Here is a 22500-nt window from a genome sequence, read left to right on the forward strand (position 1 = left end):
TGGAAAATGGCAAAAAAAAAGTAAATGTTTATGTGCATAAAGAGAAAATGATATTGCAATGGGGAGGCATGGGATCTTATCACTACACATAAGTGTTTGTGTGCTCCCAGCCCACAAGGTGCACACCAGTCAGGTGACTGCTCAGGTAAGCTTAATGCCTGTATTTTGGGCCATGTGACGGCAGTGAAGCATCTGGATCCAGTGGATTAATACTGATAAATGTGATCGAAAAGTTAAACTCATGTCAGATATCCTTGTTCTGTGGAAGCAAGGTTAAGTGCAGCACCACTGATTGCATGGTCATTTGATCATTGATCATAATCAGAGGGTTGGGAGTGAAGTAAGCCTGTATGATTATAAAGGCTTTCATTAAGAAAAAGACTTTAGCTTTGTAATTTTTTTTTTGTTTTTTTTTGCTTTGTATGTCATTCTAATAATGATAGCCTTTTGTCTTTGAAGCAGTAACATATTCTTGAGCTGATTTCATAGTTATCAACCCGTTGGATCTGGTTGCATTGCAGAAATCACGGTGCAGAAAATATGGCCAGTATGTTACATAAGTAGCTAACATCCTGGGGGTGCGGTGTGTAGGCCAGGCGATCACGAATACCCATAAGCTTTTATGCCACTTTCTAATGTCCATATCTGTCTTTTGATTTGCTTTATCCAGATTGAAATTGCTTATATTCATTGCACAGACTCCATATCCTCTCTCTATGTAGTAGATAACTCAGTGCAAGACAAAAAAAGTATGGACAATTTGGTTATAGGTGTTATATATCTCACCTATAGGTGTCACATATCTCACCATTACGTAATACAGCCTGTGCTGCCGGCCACAGCGGCCAGGAAAGCGGTGTGCAGCATGGAAACGGCATCCTCTGAGGAGCTGGTGCTCTTCCAGTCACATCGATGGGAATGCTAAAGCCCCCTTCTAAGCGCCAAATGAGTCAAATCCCACTCCAAGAGGTTTGCATTTGTGACGAGTCTTTTCTGTCACCCTGGCCTTTGCTCATGATGGCAAGTTCACGTCACCCAGCCCACGGTCATTTTGCCTGATGACAGCATTTTCACATCACCCAACCCTCGACCCAGATTTTTTCATGATGTGACCGCAACATAATTTGGGTCCAAGGGGTTAAAATGAAAAGATAAAAACTGTTATTGTATCTTCAGGACTTATTGATGTGTTAAAACCATGCCAGTCAGATGGTCATAAAATAAAGTTTAACCCAATCATGACATTGAGCCTCAGTGCCATACTGTCAGGGTGCATGTGGAATCAACAGCTCAAGGGAAAAATCAGAAGCACAGGAAACATAAGATTACCTTGCTCACTGTGCTCTTGGCTGCAGCATAAACAAACATGTAGTTAATGATGCTAAGAAGAGGCTATGAGTTGTGCTTTCAAGGGGCTCTGTATCCTCAATGAATGCCGCCAGAGCCAAGCAAGTGCACAAAGATTCAGTGTGCACAACTACAACTTTGAGCATAACATGCTAGAACATTATCCTGGTGTGATTTGGTTAATCTTAGAAAAACAAATATAACTAGACATCTGTAAAGAAAAAACTTGTATCATAGTTCTCATATTCATTATTTATGCTTCAGATATTAAGATAGTTTTAGATAAATCCCCATCTTAATGTAATTTAACTTTCTTTCAGCTTACCGGAAGTGAGCACGAATCTCTTGCAAAACTCATCTTTATGGAACTAAACGATGCTTATTCCGAATTTGAAAATGATCCTAATCAGCAGCAGATCTTCAAGTAGAGGAAATCATAGATAGTATATGAAAATATTATAACCAGGAATGAAGCTCTTTTTCTTTTTATAAGATTGTGGAATGATACTGATAAATCACTAAGAAGTTGTGGTGTGACATATCCAAATAGTTGCACTGTAAATGTGATATAGATGCCTCTTTCCTTTTTTTTCTATTTGCATCTTTGTTATTATTATATATATTTAGTAATCCTTCATTTTGAAGATTCTCTGAGGGTTTATGGAGATAAACAAAAAATAAAATAAGGATACCACAAAGTAATGTTTATGATAGTATTCCCCCTTCCCTGACACCAAAATAGAGATAAGATTATAAAAAACTGTTGGAAGCCAATGGTGTAAATGAACCCTCATATTGTGTATGTAAACTTAATATTTTTCGCATTGCTGTTTTTTTGTTATTATTATTTTTTAATTGAAACATGCTTGCATTTATAACATTTATGAATTTGTACTTTTTTTTCTTTAACTCTTCTTTTATTTGCTGTGGTATGGTACTTCTGTCCATTTTTCTTTGTAAGATTATTTTCCTTTTGTTTCTTTGATTAATGAAACAAATTTAGAGCAAATTCTAATCCTGTTTTTATTTTGGGTTCTCATGCAGTAGACCTACTGTCTTTTTTTCTGATTCTTTTCTTTTCTTTTCTTTTCTCTTCTTTTCTTTTCTTTTCTCTTCTCTTCTCTTTTCTTTTTTCTTCTTTTCTTTTTTATTTTCTTTCTTTCTCTCTTTCTCTTTTTCTTTTTTTTTCTTTTCTTTTCTTTTCTTTTCTTTTCTTTTCTTTTCTTTTCTTTTCTTTTCTTTTCTTTTCTTTTCTTTTCTTTTCTTTTCTTTTCTTTTCTTTTCTTTTCTTTTCTTTTTTCTTTTATTTTCTTTTTTTCAATTCTTTTATTTTCTCTTCTTTTTTTTTGTATTTTTTTCTTGTCTTTTTTCTTTTCTTTTTTCTTTTCTTTTCTTTTCTTTTCTTTTTTTTCTTTTCTTTTCTTTTCTTTTCTTTTCTTTTCTTTCCTTTTCATTTCTTTTCTTTTCTTTTCTTTCCTTTCTTTTTCATTTCTTTTCTTTTCTTTTCTTTTCTTTTCTTTTCTTTTCTTTTCTTTTCTTTTCTTTTCTTTTCTTTTCTTTTCTTTTCTTTTCTTTTCTTTCTTCTTTTTTTTCTTTCTTCTTTCTTCTTTTTTTTCTTTCTTTCTTTTCTTTCTGCATACAAAATTACCCATTGGTTCAGTCACATAAAGTTACCACTTGTTGTGTTCTCCTGGTCAGATACTGTCTCTGGCAAAATGCATTGTATGTGTGTCCTGTTGAGGTGGAGTAGTTTCAAGGAAAGCAGCTTCCTTTTAATGAGTCTAGCATGGGCCATATTAGCTTTCTAGGTATCCAAGGACAGAGGAAGCAAGTCATGGTGTCACACCCTTAGGCAAGTCATGTCTTTGGGGTGCCAGGTATATATCGAAAGATGGACACATTTGATTTAGGCTTGAAATGAGTCTCTGTACTGGCAGCTTATTGAGTTGGATGCCTGAGACAGTAGTCTTAGGTATATTCCAGAGTTGTATATTTTAGTCAGTTTTATGTTGGCTTGCTGAAAGATGTAATTTTGATCATGATCATTTGTGTAATAAGGATCCATGATTAGTTGATTCTGAGTTGATCTCCTTTTCCATAAAACACATTAATAAGCAAAAGAAAATACAGTAACTTTGATATGAAAAAAAGAGTGCATTGATACAGCATGATTAGGGATTTCAGTATTATTTACAATAGATATTGGAAACAGAAGGATACATATTATATAGAATTTTTTTCTCAATTTGTGGATTTATGAAAAGTTGAAGATTTTTAACTTATGGATAGCATTGAGAGGAGGCATTATATATGAAAATAAGTCCTATAGGCAGAGGTTTGCAGTAAGGAGTAAATGATAGGTATAGTAAAAGTCCACATAGCCACTCTATTGCTATAGCTGTGACGCTTTGAATAAATTTCTGTAGGAACATCAGAGACAATTATAGTTGTTAATTATCTGTGGTTTGTAAAGTAGTCATTAACAGAGCTGTTGAAATCTATATAAGGAAATGTGTGTTTCTATATTAATTTGCATTGAATGAGTTGATGTGAGAGTATATATTTTGGCGAATTTTCATACACAGGTACAGATACATGGAGATGAAGACAAGCAAACAAATATATATCATTTTGTTTATCAATATACAAAGAGATACGAACTCAAACCACATAATTTTATGAAAGTAACTACATGCACACATGTTAGGAACACACATGGAGCTGGAAAGGAAGTTGTGTATGCAGTGTGTGCATCTGTGTGTGTGTATGTGTGTATGTGTGTATGTATAGATAGATAGATAGATAGATAGATAGATAGATAGATAGATAGATAGATAGATAGATAGATAGATAGATAGATAGATAGATAGATAGATAGATAGATAGATAGATAGATAGATATAGATTTAGATATATACACATACACATACATATACATATACATATACATATACATATACATATACATATACACATATGTACAAATATACACATGTATACATGTGTACATATACACATACACATACATGTATACATATGTATATGCATATGCATATACATATACATATACACATACACATACACATACTTATACATATACATACATACATACATACACATACATACATACATACATACATACATACATACATACATACATACATACATACATACATACATACATACATACATACATACATACATACATACATACACACACATACCTGTAGATATACACATTCACATATAAATGCACACACACATGTGCATATACACACACACACACGCACACATGAGCACACACAGGTGTACACACACACGCACACACACGCACATGTGCACTCACACACATATGCACACACACACGCACATACACACGCACATGTGCACTCACACACATGTGCACGCACACACATGTGGACACACACACACACACACACATTTGCACACACACACACACACACACACACATTTGCACACACACACACACACACACGAGCACACACATGTGCACACACACACACACACGCACAGACACGCACACACATGTTTGTGTGTTTGTATGTATGTATGTATCTGTGTATGTATGTATGTATATGTATGTATGTAAATGTATGTATGTATATGTATGTATGTATCTATGTATGGATGTATATGTATGTATGTATATGAATATGTATGTATATATATGTATGTATATTTATGTATGTATATGTATGTATATGTATGTATATGTATGTATGTATGTATGTATGTATGTAAGTAAGTAATTATTCATGCATGTTAGAAAATACTGTATGTATGATACAATTCATTAGAGGTGCTGAAATATGTATGATTGTATAAGCATTATTGTAATGAAATAGAAAATTCTGAATTTCGTTATCAGATTTATTTAAAACTGGATTTAGAAGTGTTCAATTTATTGCACTCCTTTCTAGTGACAGTAGTATAGGTACATATTCCAGTAAATTGCCCAAGTTCCTAATCTTTAAATAATTTTTGATAATTGTTGCTTTTGTATTTTTTCTGTTTTAGTACTGATGTGATTATTTAAAATTTCACAGTGTTTCATTGAGTTTCTGATCTAAGAAAAAAGTTTCCCTTCCTTGAAGGAAACATCAGGGAAAGAAATCTATTTTGTTCTTAATAATGGTTCCATTACTATTCAGATCTTCCTTTGTGCATCCTGATTTGCATTGTGTTTTTTAAGTGATTCTGGATTTTAGATTTGTGTATTCTGTTCCTGAGTGTCTTAAGTTTGAAACTTGTATTGTCAAAGAGAAACTTTCCTATGCAAGAGCCTGTCTGTTTATTTGAACTGTGTATTTGCACTATTTGTAAAACAAGGGACTCCTTGTCTCCTTCTGTCATGTGTGTGTTTGAGTTTATGGAAGAGAGCCAAAACAGGATCCTTTTGTAGGTTGAATTTATTCATTTTTTAATGATTAGTGACTTTTATTCATTATTTTTTTATATCTCTTTTTTTAGATGTGAGAATGAAACATTGACCGTCTATTTTGGCTTAAGATATATAGTCCATAAACATATCTCATTTAGAAAGCAAGTATTTTGCAGACCGAAATTAGGACAATTTGACTTTATGGGAAAATAAGCAGGCTGTTACTTCTGTACAGATAATACATATTGAATGTTGAGATTTTAGGAAAATTGTTAACATGAAATTTATATTTAGCAATTGAAGATGAATCTTTTCTGTAATTGTGTGTAAATGATATAGGTTAGTATTTCTGGAATTGAAAATACAGTAGTTCATACTGCAAGAAAAATGATATTATATGTACATGCAATCTGTAAATATATGTGTGAGGTACTCAGATGCACACATATACACAAATTGATGTATGTATAGTGTCATATATATTTACTATGAAGGGGCTTAGTGTTTTTAGGAAACCGTGTTTTGATCTGCATATAGCATTTGCAAAGTGCAACACTTTATAGATGCAGTGGTTTTGTTCACAGAATTTTTACCTCCAGAATCTGGGATGCATTTATGACTGAGAAAAATAATATGCATTACTGGATTTTTTTGTATTTTGTTCATAGTAGGTCATTCATATCCATATTTATTGAACACATAATGCAAGAGTACATTTTATGTATTATTTAAGGAAAATGAGTTCCATAAAAGTCTAAAAAAGGTTAAAATCCTGTTGTATATAATAATATCATAACAATATACAGTAATGGATTTCAGAATAGTATATTGGGTCATATATTGATACTGATTTATGTTGTAGCCATTATGATCTTTATATTAAATCTTATGACATAAGTTTCTCTATTAAGTTTTATAAAACAGATATCTGTATATCCCCTGCAGAATATTCAGTTTGTTTAGCATTAATTTTGTAATCAAATAATGTAAGTTGAGATCATTTAAAAAGTAATCAAACTTATATGGTATGCTAAAACAGGAATACCCTGAAAATTTTAGTAAAAAGTTGAAAAATTTATTGGCATTCATCTCTCCCAAACATAGGGAATGGCACCAATGACATGTATTATTTCAATAATTTTTGTTAAATGGTAATGAATTATTTGAAATTTTGCCATCAACTCTCAGAGGAAAATATCACGTATCCATGACAAGTGGAGCGACGTCCTGTAATTCATACCTTGATTGTTAAAGTGGAGTAAAGATTTGTGCTGTAGGATTTGTCCCAACTCCGTGCTTCCATTGAATATTGTGTCAACAGCCATGTATATGCATTTTTTGGCCTACTTTTCTCAAAGCATACAAGTGAGGGAATAAAAAAAGGAAGGGAAAGGAAATAGATATTTTTGTATTTTAGGTGGTTTGTCATTATTTTTCTATTTTCTACCCTTTTAAAGCAATATTGTAGGTAGCACCAAATTGGTCTTATCAGATTAGAAACTCATCTTTATATTTCTTTTGTACTTTGTAAAATATTACTCTTCCTCTTGAATAACAAGTTTAGCAGTAAAATGAAGAAAGATGGTTACCCAGAAAACTGTTCATATTCTTTGTCATCTGCAGTGCTGTACTGGAACCTATTTCTTTGTAATTCTTTGGTTTTCATATCTTTTAGTGTTTTTTTCTTCACATGCAATTTTATTTTTTGTATCATTTTAATATTTAGTATTTTCTTTGAGGAATAGCTTTGAAATAGGGCAGTTATGTACATGGCCAGTCACAATGTTTGTTTCTGTATTTTTTCTCAGCATTTTTGCATATTGCTTATACTTAATGGTGTGTCACATATTAGATTGTGAGAATGTCACATACATTAAAAAATGAAAATGGTACAAGAGAGTCCAGTTCTGTTAAGTTATTGACTAAATAGAAAGTGCTTCACCTGCTGATGTGATCTAGATATTTAGATGTATATTGATGAAAGTTCTGTTTGATTTAAAGTCTACAGCTCTTCATTTCCATGCATATTATTTGTACATAAATGCCTAGAAACTTGGAAAGATTTTTGCAAGATAAGAGTTTCCAGATATCACCAAAATATTGAATACAGGAATTTAAAAATCTTGGAATATATGCATGGGCATAATAATGCACTTTATGGTCATCAGGTGTCAATGGTCATCAGTACATTGGAAACGATTTTTGAATATGCTTTGACATATATCGTTCTAATGTGTTCAAGTTTTGTTCTTATAGGAAAACCATAAAAGAGTTTGGTGACTGAAAGGTAATGTAGATAAAGGAGAACATGTATGGTTTGTGAGCCACTTCTGCGTTATTTACATAAACCATGATTGTGTTTTTTGTTTTATTATTATTATTAATGTCATTGTTATTATTGTTGCTATTATTTTACAAAAAAAAAAAAAATTATGAAGAATATTTTTAAATTTATGAGAGTATGATGGCTTAAGGTCTTGTTAGTGTTATTATTTTATATAGTAAATTCACGGCGTTTTAAAAAGTTAATGGTTTGGAAAATGTTTATTTTTGTATGGTGTTTGGAAAATCCCATTATGAGCCCCTCACCCTTGAGTTAGGTTGTGGTTAGGTGATAAGAATACAGTTGCTTGAATGTGTTCTAAGTAATAAAAACTGAAAGATTGTTTCTGCCTCAGCACTCATGCATAAAAAGGTCTGCAGTTTAAATCTAGTTCTTATTCCTACGTGTTATGGTCTGCTAATGGGTCAAGAGTATTAATGAGGAAGTTGCTCTCTGATATTCAATTCTAACTTTGATGGCCAGTATGCTTGTGGTCATAGTTCTTATATCAAGAAACTAACATTGAAAAGATTTGACTTGGACATCAAAGCAGGGTACTTTTCCAGTTCAGTTTGTACTATATATGTGTAAGGAGAAACCTACCATATTGTGCTTTGACGATTTCACAATGTAAAATGTAGAAGTGTATGATGTGGGACTACATTAAATTACTCTCACCTGTTTAGAAATGGAGACAAAAGTTTTGTAGTAAATCATCCTCGAACTTGTAAATTGTGACAGTGAACGACAGCACTGTTTCTCACTGTGAATTATTGCCCATGTGCCGTGTTTTAAGACCTTGAGATATCACAAGGAATTTAGTGTTTAGAACTATACAAAATATTTGTTGTTTATCTGGTACTGACAAATGAAAATGAATATGTACATGCTATGATAGTCATGAACAGTAGACGCCTGACAATTACAAGTCTCTAGATACATTTTTTATTGAGCCAGTGAAAAGAAAGCTCTTTGAGGATGAGATTTAATCCAAGCTAACTTGTGTATGTGACTAGATAATGTACTAGCAACTTGTAGATGTATATGCTGGGATATTTAAGTAGATAAAAGACAAGGGCACCCACAGATTGTATTATATTATTATTGATTTCTATTATTTTTGGCCCCAGTATTTGAAGTTGGGTTTTTATTCTTTTTATTAGATATGGATGATTTCAGGATCTTTAGAGTTGCTATTAAAGCTATCAGATGCAGCATAACATTAATTATATGTTATATAGAGAAAACAATTATTTTAGATAATGTAACATTGCATTGCATAGCCGCAGTTTCTTTTTTAATTTTCAGCCAATAAGTTTTATACTCCACAGATAGCTTCTGAGAATTTATCTTTTTCTATGGAAATAACCAATGTAAGCTTTATTTTTTTTCCTACGTGATAAATGGACGTGGTCATTACTGTATAGCATCCTGATCTCAGATATTTCCATTATGTGAATCTGATTTGTAAATACTGTGTTCATCATTATAATGAGTTTCTACTGCAAACATTCCATGTATAGTGTTAATTTAAGTTTATGCTATGATTTTTATTTTTTAGAATGGTAGCGTGCTGTATAAATAAGGAAAAGTAAATGAGAAAGGAAGGTAATGATTGCAGATTATACTTTTATTTATTTAAGTTATGAATATGTAAACAACAAATTGTTTACAGTTTGTTTAAAAATATCCCATTTTCCATATAATCAAAGTGATATGTCTGTATTTGTATTATCTTGTGAAAGTATTTTTTTTTTGCACTTTTTAAAAATAATTGTTCACTTTATGATTTACATAATTCATAAGTTCATATCCATAATCATGACTGGTATATAAAAAAATAATTCCCCATTAAAGAAAATACTTACGAAACCTATGAGTTTTAGAATATTTAGTAACCAGTTCTTCATATTAATTGTTCATTTATGTGACACTAGGAAATAAAGCCTTGCACTTAGATTTGATTTTAATATAACCTTTCGTAGTTTAGTTTCTTGATGGCATTACATGAAACGATCACAAAAATTGCAAATTACAGAATAGTTTTGTTTCTTTATTTTATTCTGCCGCATTTAGCAGAAGATGCAAGAAAGAAAAAGAAAATTGCATTTGAAAAATGCAATATGTATATGATAACTATATTTATCAGCCTATCTATCTTATCTGACTGACTATCTGTCTGTCAGTCTGCCTGTCTGTTTCTTCTCCAAGCCCATAGATTTTTTGGTGAATTTCTAATAAAACTACCCTTGCAGCCTTTTCATATGAATAGTGTTTTCATTACTTTCTTTCTGATACCTGAGGTTCACACCATTTTTTCTTCTCCTCGATATTATTGTATTTTTGTTTGCATTCACAATCATTTTCAAGTTAGGAGGCACAAGCTTGGTTTAACAGGTAAAATAGTTTTTGAGTTCAGTATCACATAGTTCAGAGTTTCCCTCTCTTTCTCTCTTTCTTTCTCTCTTTCTCTCTCTCTCTCTTTCTTTCTTTCTCTGTCTGTCTGTCTGTCTGTCTGTCTGTCTGTCTGTCTGTCTGTCTGTCTCTCTCTTACTCTTTCTCTTTCTCTTTCTCTTTCTCTTTCTCTTTCTCTTTCTCTTTCTCTTTCTCTTTCTCTTGCTGTCTTTCTCTTTCTGTCTTTCTCTCTTTCTCTTACTCTTTCTCTTTCTCTCTCTTACTCTTTCTCTTTCTCTCTCTTACTCTTTCTCTTTCTGTCTCTTACTCTTTTTCTATCTCTTACTCTTTTTCTTTCTCTCTCTTACTCTTTCTCTTTCTCTTGCTCTTGCTGTCTTTCTCTCTTTCTTTCTCTTTTTCATTTTCTTTCTCTTTCTCTTTCTCTTTCTCTTTCTCTTTCTCTTTCTCTTTCTCTTTCTCTTTCTCTTTCTCTTTCTCTTTCTCTTTCTCTTTCTCTTTCTCTTTCTCTTTCTCTCTCTCTCTCTCTCTCTCTCTCTCTCTCTCTCTCTCTCTCTCTCTCTCTCTCTCTCTCTTTCTCTTTCTCTTTCTCTTTCTCTTGCTCTTACTCTTTCTCTTTCTCTTTCTCTCTCTCTCTCTCTCTTTTCCTCTCTCTCTCTCTTTTCCTCTCTATGTCGTCTTTCTCTTTCTCTCTCTCTCTCTCCTTTCTCTTTCTCTTCTCTCTCTCTCTCTCTTTCTCTCTCTCTCTCTCTTTTCCTCTCTCTCTCTCTCTTTTCCTCTCTATCTCTTTCTCTGTCTCTGTCTCTGTCTCTGTCTCTGTCTCTGTCTCTGTCTCTGTCTCTGTCTCTGTCTCTGTCTCTATCTCTATCTCTATCTCTATATCTCTCTATCTCTCTCTATCTCTCTCTATCTCTATCTCTATCTCTCTCTCTCTCTCTCTCTCTCTCTCTCTCTCTCTATCTCTCTCTCTCTCTCTCTCTCTCTCTCTCTCTCTCTCTCTCTCTCCCTCTCTCTCTCTCTCTCTCTCTCTCTCTCTCTCTCTCTCTCTCTCTCTCTCTCTCTGTCTCTCTGTCTCTCTGTCTCTCTGTCTCTCTGTCTCTCTCACTCTCTCTCTCCCTCTCCCTCTCCTTCTCCCTGTCCCTCTCCTTCTCCCTCTCCCTCTCCCTCTCCCTCTCCCTCTCCCTCTCTCTCTCCCTATCCCTATCCCTCTCCCTCTCCCTCTCCCTCTCCCCCTCCCCCTCCCTCCCTCTCCCCTTCCCTATTATTCTCCTTATTTCCTTCCTCTGCTCCCTTATCCCTCTTCTTTGTAAGTTCACAATCCATCTGCACTATTCTCTTTTCTTGTTTTTCCTTCCTTTTCACTTTTCCATTTTGGTATACTGTTAAGCCATGGAAGTGCTACACTATATAAATGTTATTAATAAGACGTGATAATGGCAGCTAATCCAGTGAATATAATGACTACAGGGTATCTAAAAAATGTTGATAAGTAAGTTTTTTATTTTCAAAGTCTGCACAATCCTTAGCGACAACAACGTGGACACGGACAAAATAATATATATATTGATATGCCTTATTCTGTAAATGTTAATAATAAACCTTCTCCTGCCATAAGTTTTACCTCGCTCAAGTGTATTTCGGACCTGAAAAGAAATATATTCTTTATATTATTACTTTCATGGAGTGGTTACGAAATGTTTATGAAATTAATATAACGCTTCCAAAATACTGCATGTCTGCCAAAACATTCTTGAAGTGCGTGAAATTAATCTCTCGTGTATCCAACAACATACATACAAACCATTGGCTCCAAAGTCCTGTCCCCTATCCAAGGTACCCTTAACCACCTTGCCCCTAACAACGTTTCGGTGCCCCAGAAAATTGAAGTTATCAGAGTTCATGTTAAAATAGTACATCAATGGTATTAAACAGCATTCCCTAGAATATATATTATCCAATATCCACGAACTGGCTGCTCACCCAGGGACAGTCGCCTCCGCCGTGTCTGTGACAGAGCGCAGGACGACCTCGGCCGTCAGCGGAAGCTCCATGTTGGCGTGGTGGTGGAGGTCGACCTCCAGCTCCTCCTCCGACGTGTTGATCACCAGCAGGTAGCTCTCGTAGCCTTCGAGGTATCTGGAAGGATGTTAAAAGATGAATTAGGTGCGTTTGCCTTTTCATCCATTTGAAGCAAAGGAAAGGAGAATTCTCAATCCTCAATTCTCAAAGGTGATTTCCGGATAATTTTGTGCGAATCCTATTACAATATCCCGTGAAGGAAAGAATAGAACACCTTTTAAAATAGCGCATCATGAAACTGAATACCTTAGGAGAGAGAAAACCTCATTGCTGATCACGGGATACGCTGTACGTCCCTTCGTAAACGTTTCCTCCTTCCGCAGACGAGCAAGTTCCTCGTAAATTTTTAAGTGACTCGTTTCTGCGTGTTCTTGCGCCTTCACATTGAGGTCCTTGTAGTTATCGTTGACAGGCAGCCATGTACTGTTGCCTGTCGTAAAACCTGAAGAGGAAAGAAAAAAAAATATTACGTGACTTGCGTTTCCTGTCAATTATGGATTATGATAATAAGTAAAGAACAAAAGAGGATGATGGAAGGGTCTAATTTCTGATAAGATAAAAGTCACTTTTTATCATACATTTCCGTCATGATTAGGATTATTTGTGTCAAGTATCCTTTAAGGTTTTAAGACTGGGACATCAGGAGTACGGAGACGGAAAGTCGAGGACCTCTCTCTCTCTCTCTCTCTCTCTCTCTCTCTCTCTCTCTCTCTCTCTCTCTCTCTCTCTCTCTCTCTCTCTCTCTCTTCCTCTCCCTCCCTCTCTCCCTCCCTCTCTCCCTCCCTCTCTCCCTCCCTATCTCCCTCCGTCCGTCCCTCCGTCCGTCCCTCCCTCCTTCTCTCCCTCCCTCTGCCTCTATCTACCTATCTATCTATCAATATTTATAGACCTTTATTTGTACCTATATCTATGTATATCTGTATCTATATCTACATCTACATCTAAATCTCTCTCTCTCTCCCCTATCTCTATATATATCAACACTTATAGACCTTTATTTATATCTGTCCCCATATCTATGTATATCTGTATTTATATCTACATCTTTAAAAATCTAAATATCTCTCTCCCCCTATCTATCTATCTATATCGATATTTATAGACCTTTATTTGTATCTTTACCTATATCTATGAATATCTGTATCTATATCTATACCTTTAAAAATCAAGAAGCACGTCGAGGCAAAAAAAAAAAAAAAAAAAAAAACGAAAAAGCTAAAAGCACGAGACAAAAAAAAAAAAAAAACATGAAAAAACTAAAAGCACGAGACAAAAAAAAAAAAAAAAAAAAAGACTGGCGAAAAAGCTAAAAGCACGAGACAAAAAGAAAAAAACAGAGGAAAAAGCTAAAAGCACGAGAAAAAAAACATGAAAAAACTAAAAGCATGAGACAAAAAAAAAAAAAAAAAAAAAAAGGACAGACGAAAAAGCTACAAGCACGAGACAGAAAAATAGAGAGAAAGAAAAACATGAAAACTAAAAGCACACACAAAAAGAGAATAACCAGACCCGCCAAAGTCGTATTGTCCCACTGCATCGGCGTCCTCTCGGGGTCCCTGCTGTAGCTCTCGTATCCTTCATGGCCGTGGTTGCACGCCTGGGGATCCTGGGTGTCTTCCCACGATATGAAGGTGTTCAGCATCCCTAAAAGGAGGGAGGTGTATTTTGTCACTGTATTGTGTTGGATTTTAAAAAGGCTGTGAAACGGTATGTGTTTAGGTTGTGTGTGGTTTGTTATGAATGGTTTGTTTGTGATAGAAGAGTTTATTTCGTGTGTATTGTGAATGTTATCTATCACTATGTATTTTATGATGTACATTGCAAAAAGAATGTTCATGACTGATACTTATTTCTCGTTTTATTTTGTTAAACATCTAAACCTGGATGATGGCTATTTAATATATATTATCAATAAGTATCTTTGATTGATTACTACTTGTGTTATCTGACGCGATTATTATTTCTTTACACTATAACTATTTTAATTACTCTGGTGAAAGAAATATTTTCTCTGATGTTCTACGGAAAGACTACAAAATTGTGGACTGATTCAGAATTTAACCATCACGTTTTATCCTACAAGATATACAGTGTACTAAAAAATCCAAAGGATTTTAAATGTTCATAAAATAACTATGTGTTATACGTGTGCGTTTGGACCCAAAACACGCACGCTCTCACAGGAAGCAACAGAGCCCAGCGTCCTCACCGATCTCCTCCCCGTAGTAGGTGACGGGCGTCCCCGGCAGCAGAAGGACCAGCATGTTGAGGGCGTCGACCAGGTCCTCGCCGAAGCGGGACCCCACGCGCCCGTTGTCATGATTACCGAGCTGGTAAAAAAGTATATATATACATGTATATATATACATGTATATATATATATATATATATATATATATATATATATATATATATATATATATATGTACATATGTACATATATATACATACACACACGCATACACACACGTGTTTGTGTATGTGTGTGCGCGCATACATGAGGTATATTAAGATAAATACCGTATTGGTCTATGGGGGTGCAAATGTGTTATTTTTAAGTGATATAGAAATTTGATAATTCATTGTGGGGCTGATGAGATATTTTCAAGATGTGGCCCCTACGGTTAGTGTTATATCGTATATATGCTTTTATATATATACATTTTTATAAACATATCTTATAATATGATTTTTATAGTCTTGGCCCACTTCTTCTTCAGTAGGCACACGTATAAATCAAAGATTTTTTACAGATTCATAGACACCGAAGGTTCCCTATTGAAGTAAGCCATACACAACATACTACTGAAACCTACCACCCAATTAGGGTTTATACAAACATTTCCAATGAAACCCACCACCCAATAGGGCTTATGCAAGCTTTTCTTGTGAAACAAACTACACACGAGCTTATACAAACGTTTGCCGTGAAACACACCATCCAGCTGGGCTTGTCCAAACGTTTTCCGTGAAACCTACCGCCCCTTTGGGCTTATACAAATGTTTTCCGTGAAACCCAACACTCATTTGGGGTTATATAAACGTTTCCCGAGAACCACCACCCAAATGGGCTTACACAAACATTTCCCTGAAACCCACCACCCAGTTGGGCCACTTGCCCTCCGGCATGTTGTCCATCCACAGGTCGAGGGCGTTCTTGATGGCGGCGCCGCTCAAGTCGCTTCGATTGTGGAATCTGTCGATCAGCAGGAAGTTGAAGGGGAAGTCCGCCAGGGGGACGCTGTCGTTGCCGTAGTAATTCATCACCTGAGCAATGTCGTCATCATATACTTCTACCATCATCACTCTGCAGACATTTATAAATCATTTTTTAAGTAAAGTATTTCCCCCACAACGACGGACCCGCCAATACAATTCGAGCCATTGCCTTTTTTTTTTTATCAAACGCATATGTAAATACTGGTACTGTTGTTTTCAACAACTGACCTATCTGAATACTGGTCCAGGATGTCCCTCCACTCTCTGACCACTTCCAAGGTTTCTGGCTGGTTGATCGTGAGCGTGTGGTTGAGGTAGTAGTAGTCCAGGGGGTCGTCCGTCTCCGGGTCAATCGCAATAGTTTCGTTCTGATTGATATCTTGCAAGAAGTAAACACAACAGAGTGTTATTGTGGCAAGAGTAAAGCACGTAAAAAGAAGTAAACACAACAGAGTGTTATTTTACAAAAGTAAAGCACGTGGGAATGAGAATGAATAACATCGCAATGATAAGTCTTCGTCAGAACTACGTAATACCGAAGAAAGTGTCATTTAAATATTTTGCAATATGGAGTTATTCATTCTCATGTTTCGGGACCTAGGCTGTCCTCCCATGACCTGAAGGTGTTCTTCATCCCTGAGGAAGCTGTAGCATTTAAATATTAGATTTTAAGACGTTGGATAATATGAATATTTTGGTTACGTTCAATATGCTATGGACGATTATCATATTCATAGTTATTCTTGTGAGGATGGAAGGGTCCACTATCTGTCGAGAATTCCAAACAAATGTCAAACAAATAGCCCTTCTCTTCCAAAGTAGAGATAAATTAAAGCAAGCCACAGCCATAAAGTTGGACTTCAGCGTACATTGTAATCCACCATAGGGTTATTGATACAGTGAAGCCTCTTACCTTCCACCTCGAACAAGAATTTAACGGCGTCCACTCGGAAGCCGTCGGCGCCGCGGTCCAGCCAGAAGCGCAACACTTGCTGGGGGTTCAGGGAGCCGTCAGGGTTGCAGTAGAGATAAGCGCACGGACACACACACACACACACACACACACTATATATATATATTTATATATACACACGCACACATACACATGTACATATGTATATATATATGTATATATATATATATTTATATATATATGTATTTATATATATAAGTAATTTTCTATATTACGTCCGCATAACCGATGTCGACGATTTTGGTATCGTTGGATTCTTCTCACTCTATACAATGCAAATATGTAGGTTTTATTGCGCGGAACCCCCCCGTTAGCGACAAACTTGGCCCCGATAGCGGGGGCGAAGATGTCGGAGTGGCGGACGTAATATATAAAATTACCCTGATAATATAACCACAGTGAAAATAATCATGGTTATTCACATGACTTTCCATTGCAGGGGACTGCGCCCCCTGCAACCCCCCCTGGAGGGGGCTGCCTCCCCCCAACCCCCGCTGAGGAAACAAAACCTCCACCACATATTCACGGCAGGATAGAGCGCACACGAACTAGATGCATCGAAAAAGGCGCAAAACCCGCCAACCCGACGAGGGCGAGTCACCGCCGCTCTTCTGTTCATCCTGATTATACTACAATCGTCTCTGTATACAATGCTTACTATGTCAAGGTTAGTATGCTGATTCAGTGGGAATGTTACGAGGTAAATGTAATACGTCCGCCGCTCCGAGATCGCCGATAATTGTGTAACGCTCTAGCCTGCCGGGAATACGTGGTGGAGGTTTTGTGTCCTCGGCGGGGGTTGGGGGCGGTAGCACCCCCAAGGGGGGTCACAGGGGGCATTGTGCGTTATATTATTAGCGCTATTTAACCCTGCATTTTCCCTGGAACCTTTCATGCCCTCCCCTGCTATTGGGGCCAGGTTTGCCGCTATCCGGGGGTTTCCGCGCAATAAAAATTATATATTTGCAATGTGGAGAGTGAGAGGAATCCAACAATACCAAAATCGTCGATATCGGTTATGCGGACGTAATATAGAAAATTACCTATATATATATATATATATATATATATATATATATATATATATATATATGTGTGTGTGTGTGTGTGTGTGTGTGTGTGTGTGTGCGTGTATGTATATTATATGTATATATGTATATACACAGTATGTATATGTTTATATAGATATATGTATCATTTCATAATCGCTGTTGCTTTTCCTCGCACCATCATCTCTTCCCGCACTCGCTGGTTCCGGTAGTTCAGGTCGGGCTGCTTGGCCAGGAACTGGTGGAAGTAGAACTGCTGCCGCTCTTCCGCCCACGCCCACGCCGACCCCCGGAACACGCTCAGCTGAAAGGACCACCCGCTTATCCCTCTGATCTCTTTCTTTGAGCTAGATCTTACAGAAAAGAGAATGCTATTGCCTTTTGAAACTTTTATTTATTGCGGTTTAAATTGGTTGTTATTCATTGCTCTTAAGACTCTGCTAAACATCTGTTGTATTCTTGCCACTAGTGTTTGCACCCAAGGGCCAGAGAAGTTTCACCTTCCTCCTTTCCGCATGAATTCCCCCGAATATACTCTTTATTATTATCTATCCAAACCCAACAGTCCAAGGTTCTTCTCGAACTTTGAAGAACCCTGGCTTGTCTCAGTGTAAACACTCGTAAGTCCAGGACTTACCCAGTTGTTGGGCGGGATGGGCTGGCCGGCCTCGTCGAAGCCCTTCGGGTCCGCCCAGATGTAGTAGTCCGTGTAGGGTTCCTCCCTCCGCCTGGACTTGACGAACCACTCGTGCTCGTCGCTGCTGTGGTTCGGCACGAAGTCCAGCACCAGCCGCAGGCCTTCGGTGGCGAGGGGGACTTCGTTAATTTCGTTAGACTTGGCGTTTATTACATTCATTCTTTTGTATACATATAACTTTTTATCAATTGCAATTCTATCTTAGCCCTTCAGGCAACCCTTGGTGAGTGGGACTTTGATAAGACTTTAGTGTAAAACATCGAATTTGTGTTCGCTGTATTTACCGGTTCCATTCAAATAATTTGCTCTTTCAAATCAAATAGCCAATATCCTGCCATGGCTTTAAAACCTAAAGATTTATTTCGCCAGCTTCCTTTCGATCCTCAACAAAGCCAAAGTAAATTTCTCAAACTCCCAGACTCGCCTCTGTCGTGCAGCGCCGCCCTGAGCGCGTCGAAGTCGTCCATGGTCCCGAAGAGCGGCTCGACGGCGGTGAAGTTGGAGACGTCGTAGCCGAAGTCAGCCATCGGCGACGAGAAGATCGGACTCAGCCACACCGTCCCCACGCCCAGCTCCTTCAGGTAGTCCGCCTTACTGAGGATTCCTGAAAGCAGTGGTAGGCGTTTGCAGTGGGACTGGGATCGAAGATACGGCGATGGACACTAAACGCAAAAACTAGATGAGATCCACTCTCAAACATGTTCCTTTCACTAATCTATTTTCTTCTTTTAATCAATTTCCGAGAAACACTTCCTTACCTTGGAGGTCTCCGGTGCCGTCTCCATCGTGGTCACAGAAGGACCTCGGGTACACTTGATACACAATGGTTCGCTGCCAAAAGGGGTAAGTCTCCTGGTGCTTGATCCCGTCCCTGGTAGAGAAAGGCAGGTGTGCATTCATAACTGGTGGTCAGTATGTTTATATATTTGTTTTCTGTCCTTCTGTCTACTTATCTTAGAGAACTGGAATCTTGTTATTTATTGCCATCCCTAGAGGAGTGGCTTGTATATACTATATATCTATCTCTCTGTCTCTTTGTGTGTGCATGTGTCGTATATTTTGTATTTTGACAACCCACTCTATCTCTTCTTATCTATCTATGTGTATGTGTGCATGTGACAACCCTCAATTATGTAATTTGTGATGCACATGATCCACAGCTGATCTAAAACTACGCATTTAATTTACCAAGGCCCTGGAACCCCCACTTCTCGCGTTCTGCACAGCTAGCTCCTCTCCTCTCCAATATCGCTCACCCCACAGGGCCCGCCGAGCATAACTCTTGCGGGCCCCGGTTCTTGTGTGAAGTCCGGGCCCAAGATCTATAGCGGCACCCCACTGCACTCTCCCATTACTTCCGGGTGCCTTATCATAACGTATTGATATATCTGGTAAAAAAAACTTCCCCTATACTTTGGTTATGTTCCCGTAGTTCAACAGGAGAAAGATAGATAGATAGATAGATAGATAGATAGATAGATAGATAGATAGATAGATAGATAGATAGATAGATAGACAGATAGATAGATAGATAGATAGAGAGACGAAGCCATATCCATGCCATATCAGTAAATCTACGTCCCTCATCGGAAAGGTAAACCATGGGTCAAATTATTTCTTCAGATTTTACCGTCTTATGAGGAGAACAATTCGACTCAAAACCACAGATTTAGTTTTTCTTCGTCATTGTGATTACCTTTATTTTATCTACAAAGTTGCTGCGTTTTTTTTTTTATTGGCAGATAAGGATACATCCAGATACAGCGGTGGCAAGACGTGATCCAGCTATTCTATCAATAGAATTCAGTAATTATCTTTGACAACAATATCTCATCCTTAAAAAAAATACATACAGTTGTGTGAAACTTCCAATACTAAAATACACAGATTCACCAACAACAAAAATTAAAGATATTTCCTTGTCCTATTTCCAATGTAAATCATATTTGATATCATGCATGATCCGGTCCACTTCTCTAGGGAACCGACCCATAAATTTTCATCACAAACCTTCAGCAACTTTTCGCACAATCCTGGTGACAAACCGAAAAAAAACACAAATAACCACTTAGTGCGAAAAAAAAACTTTACCTCCATAACGAAATTTAACACGTGACCACCGACCTCCCGTAGTTGTTTCCAGAAAGGGACACTCACTTGGCAATGATGCAGATGATTGTGACCCCAATGATGATGAGGAATAAAAGGAAGAAGAAAATACCGAAGTATCTCTTGCTTGCCATGGCGGCTCGCTTCGTCGGTGGGGTAGATCACGTATGCAACTGTGATCGACCCGGTTTTTTTTCAAAGGCGTGTAGATTCTTCTGTTAGGAAAATGGAAACATTATTAATTAGTATAATAGCATATGCGAAACAAAGATTATTAAAGAAAAATGGAACTCCAACTGAAAGCGGTTTTATCTAATCTATTTATATTTTATTTTTATTTATTCATTGTATTTTTTGCCGCGCTACATTATCAGCTCGTGAGGAGGTAGCCTATCAGTAAGGCACTTGACATATCACATAACTGATCACTCTGAGCACTGTCAAAACATATTGGATTTCTTGATGGCCTATAAACCCCTTTAGATATTTGGGGGATTGTCTAACGACTGCCCTGGTGACTAACTACACTAAATAAACCCAGGATGTTTGAGTGTTACGTGGGTAGACTGCGAAATTGTGCTTCGTGAGATGATTTTATTCGTAATGCAAAGAAAACAGTTTGTAGCATTTTGAAATATCTAGTTTTATTTATTTGCCAAACACTACATTTTCAATATTTCCTTTTTGTTTAATTGCAAAACAGTCTACAACATTTTCAAATATATCCTTTTATTTGTTTGCAAAACAGTCAATAACATTTTCAAATATTTCTTCTAATTGCTTCAGTATAATGTATGATATTATTCACCATTCATTATTCAATGCGTTGTGATATTATTCATGCATGGCCTCACTTTCAATAGTCGATTGAGTAAATATGTTTGTAACGAATAAGGAATGCCCATTTCCTGATAATGCAATTCGAGATATAGTGTTGGAACTATTGCGAATAAGCCAAGTTATTCCAGTCTCTCACACACGTATAAAAATGCATGTATGTGTGTTTATGTATATGTATGTATATATACATACACAGTTTAGTTAATTATTCATTCATCTATCTATTCATAGATAGATGAATGCACACACACGCATACACACACACACACACACACACACACGCACACACACACACACACACACACACACACACACACACACACACACACACACACACACACTTGTTCATCACTTTCATTTCTACCTAAAAGCCATAACCTGTCAAGCTCTTGGCATTGCTTTTAATACCAGTCACATACAGAAACGGATCTTACCTCATCAGACGACATCCAGCACGCAATATTCAACCATTTTGCAAATTAATTTCATCAGCCGTATTATCCACCAATTAAAAATCCATCTACAGATTCATTAAAAAACAAACGAACAAAAGCAACAGACAAGCGACATTCACAGGAGCGCAGAACACGACCACAGAATTTCCTTAAGAAATTTTACATTAAATTCTGCATAGAAAGATCTTAAGAAATTTTACATTAAATTCTGCATAGAAAGATCTTAAGAAATTCTACATAGAATTCCCTTTAAAAATTTTACAAAGAATTATCTACATAAAAAGATCTTGTGAAATCTTACAAATAACTACCTTGCGAAATTTTACAACAAAATTACCCAAAGAAAACAGACCTTTTTACCCAAGACTTCCCACTTTACCTCTGCAGCTTCTCGTGGTCGACGGACCGAGGCACTCAAAGGTAATCGAGCTTGAGCTTTAGTTTATACGAGGATGATAATCATGGATCTCCTCGTGATAAAGATGTCGATAATGGGGAAAGAGATACGATAGACTGCACCAGGAAGCTACGTAGACATGTAGAAATAAGTGTAAAGTAATTGAGTGTTTATAAGTGTACTTTGAAATGAATATAT

General features: G+C 36.5%; 3 protein-coding genes across 6 annotated transcripts in view; 2 read left to right on the top strand and 1 right to left on the bottom strand.

Moving 5' to 3' along the window:
- The window catches only part of aux (cyclin-G-associated kinase), a 30754-nt gene extending 28709 nt beyond the window's left edge, over positions 1-2045 (top strand). For both annotated transcript variants that reach the window (XM_070144791.1, XM_070144792.1), the window contains exon 24: positions 1668-2045. In XM_070144791.1, coding sequence (XP_070000892.1) covers positions 1668-1775 — 108 coding nt within the window. In that variant the 3' untranslated portion in view covers positions 1776-2045. The remainder of the gene's footprint in view (positions 1-1667) is intronic.
- Positions 1-22500, bottom strand: part of LOC113812126 (maltase A3-like) — a 70424-nt gene that overhangs the window by 47776 nt on the left and 148 nt on the right. Inside the window, exons 1-14 of one of the 3 annotated variants that reach the window (XM_070144801.1) lie at positions 22258-22346; positions 20659-20825; positions 19260-19372; positions 18926-19105; positions 18442-18602; positions 17983-18108; positions 16696-16774; positions 16011-16161; positions 15663-15870; positions 14773-14893; positions 14073-14207; positions 12810-13005; positions 12465-12620; positions 12018-12127 (exon numbers count right to left, since the gene is read on the bottom strand). In XM_070144801.1, the coding sequence (XP_070000902.1) occupies positions 12058-12127; positions 12465-12620; positions 12810-13005; positions 14073-14207; positions 14773-14893; positions 15663-15870; positions 16011-16161; positions 16696-16774; positions 17983-18108; positions 18442-18602; positions 18926-19105; positions 19260-19372; positions 20659-20744 (1782 nt within the window). In that variant the 5' untranslated portion in view covers positions 20745-20825; positions 22258-22346 and the 3' untranslated portion in view covers positions 12018-12057. Of the gene's footprint in view, positions 1-11966; positions 12128-12464; positions 12621-12809; positions 13006-14072; positions 14208-14772; positions 14894-15662; positions 15871-16010; positions 16162-16695; positions 16775-17982; positions 18109-18441; positions 18603-18925; positions 19106-19259; positions 19373-20658; positions 20826-22257 lie in introns of those variants that run through there. The other 2 variants (XM_070144800.1, XM_070144799.1) reach the window with 2 other exon arrangements.
- The window catches only part of LOC113812129 (integrator complex subunit 15), a 13241-nt gene continuing 12748 nt past the window's right edge, over positions 22008-22500 (top strand). The window contains exon 1 of the mRNA XM_070144804.1: positions 22008-22325. The gene's annotated coding sequence lies outside the window, so the exon portion shown is untranslated. The remainder of the gene's footprint in view (positions 22326-22500) is intronic.

Source organism: Penaeus vannamei, chromosome 32, assembly GCF_042767895.1.
Source record: "Penaeus vannamei isolate JL-2024 chromosome 32, ASM4276789v1, whole genome shotgun sequence".
NCBI lineage: Eukaryota > Metazoa > Arthropoda > Malacostraca > Decapoda > Penaeidae > Penaeus > Penaeus vannamei.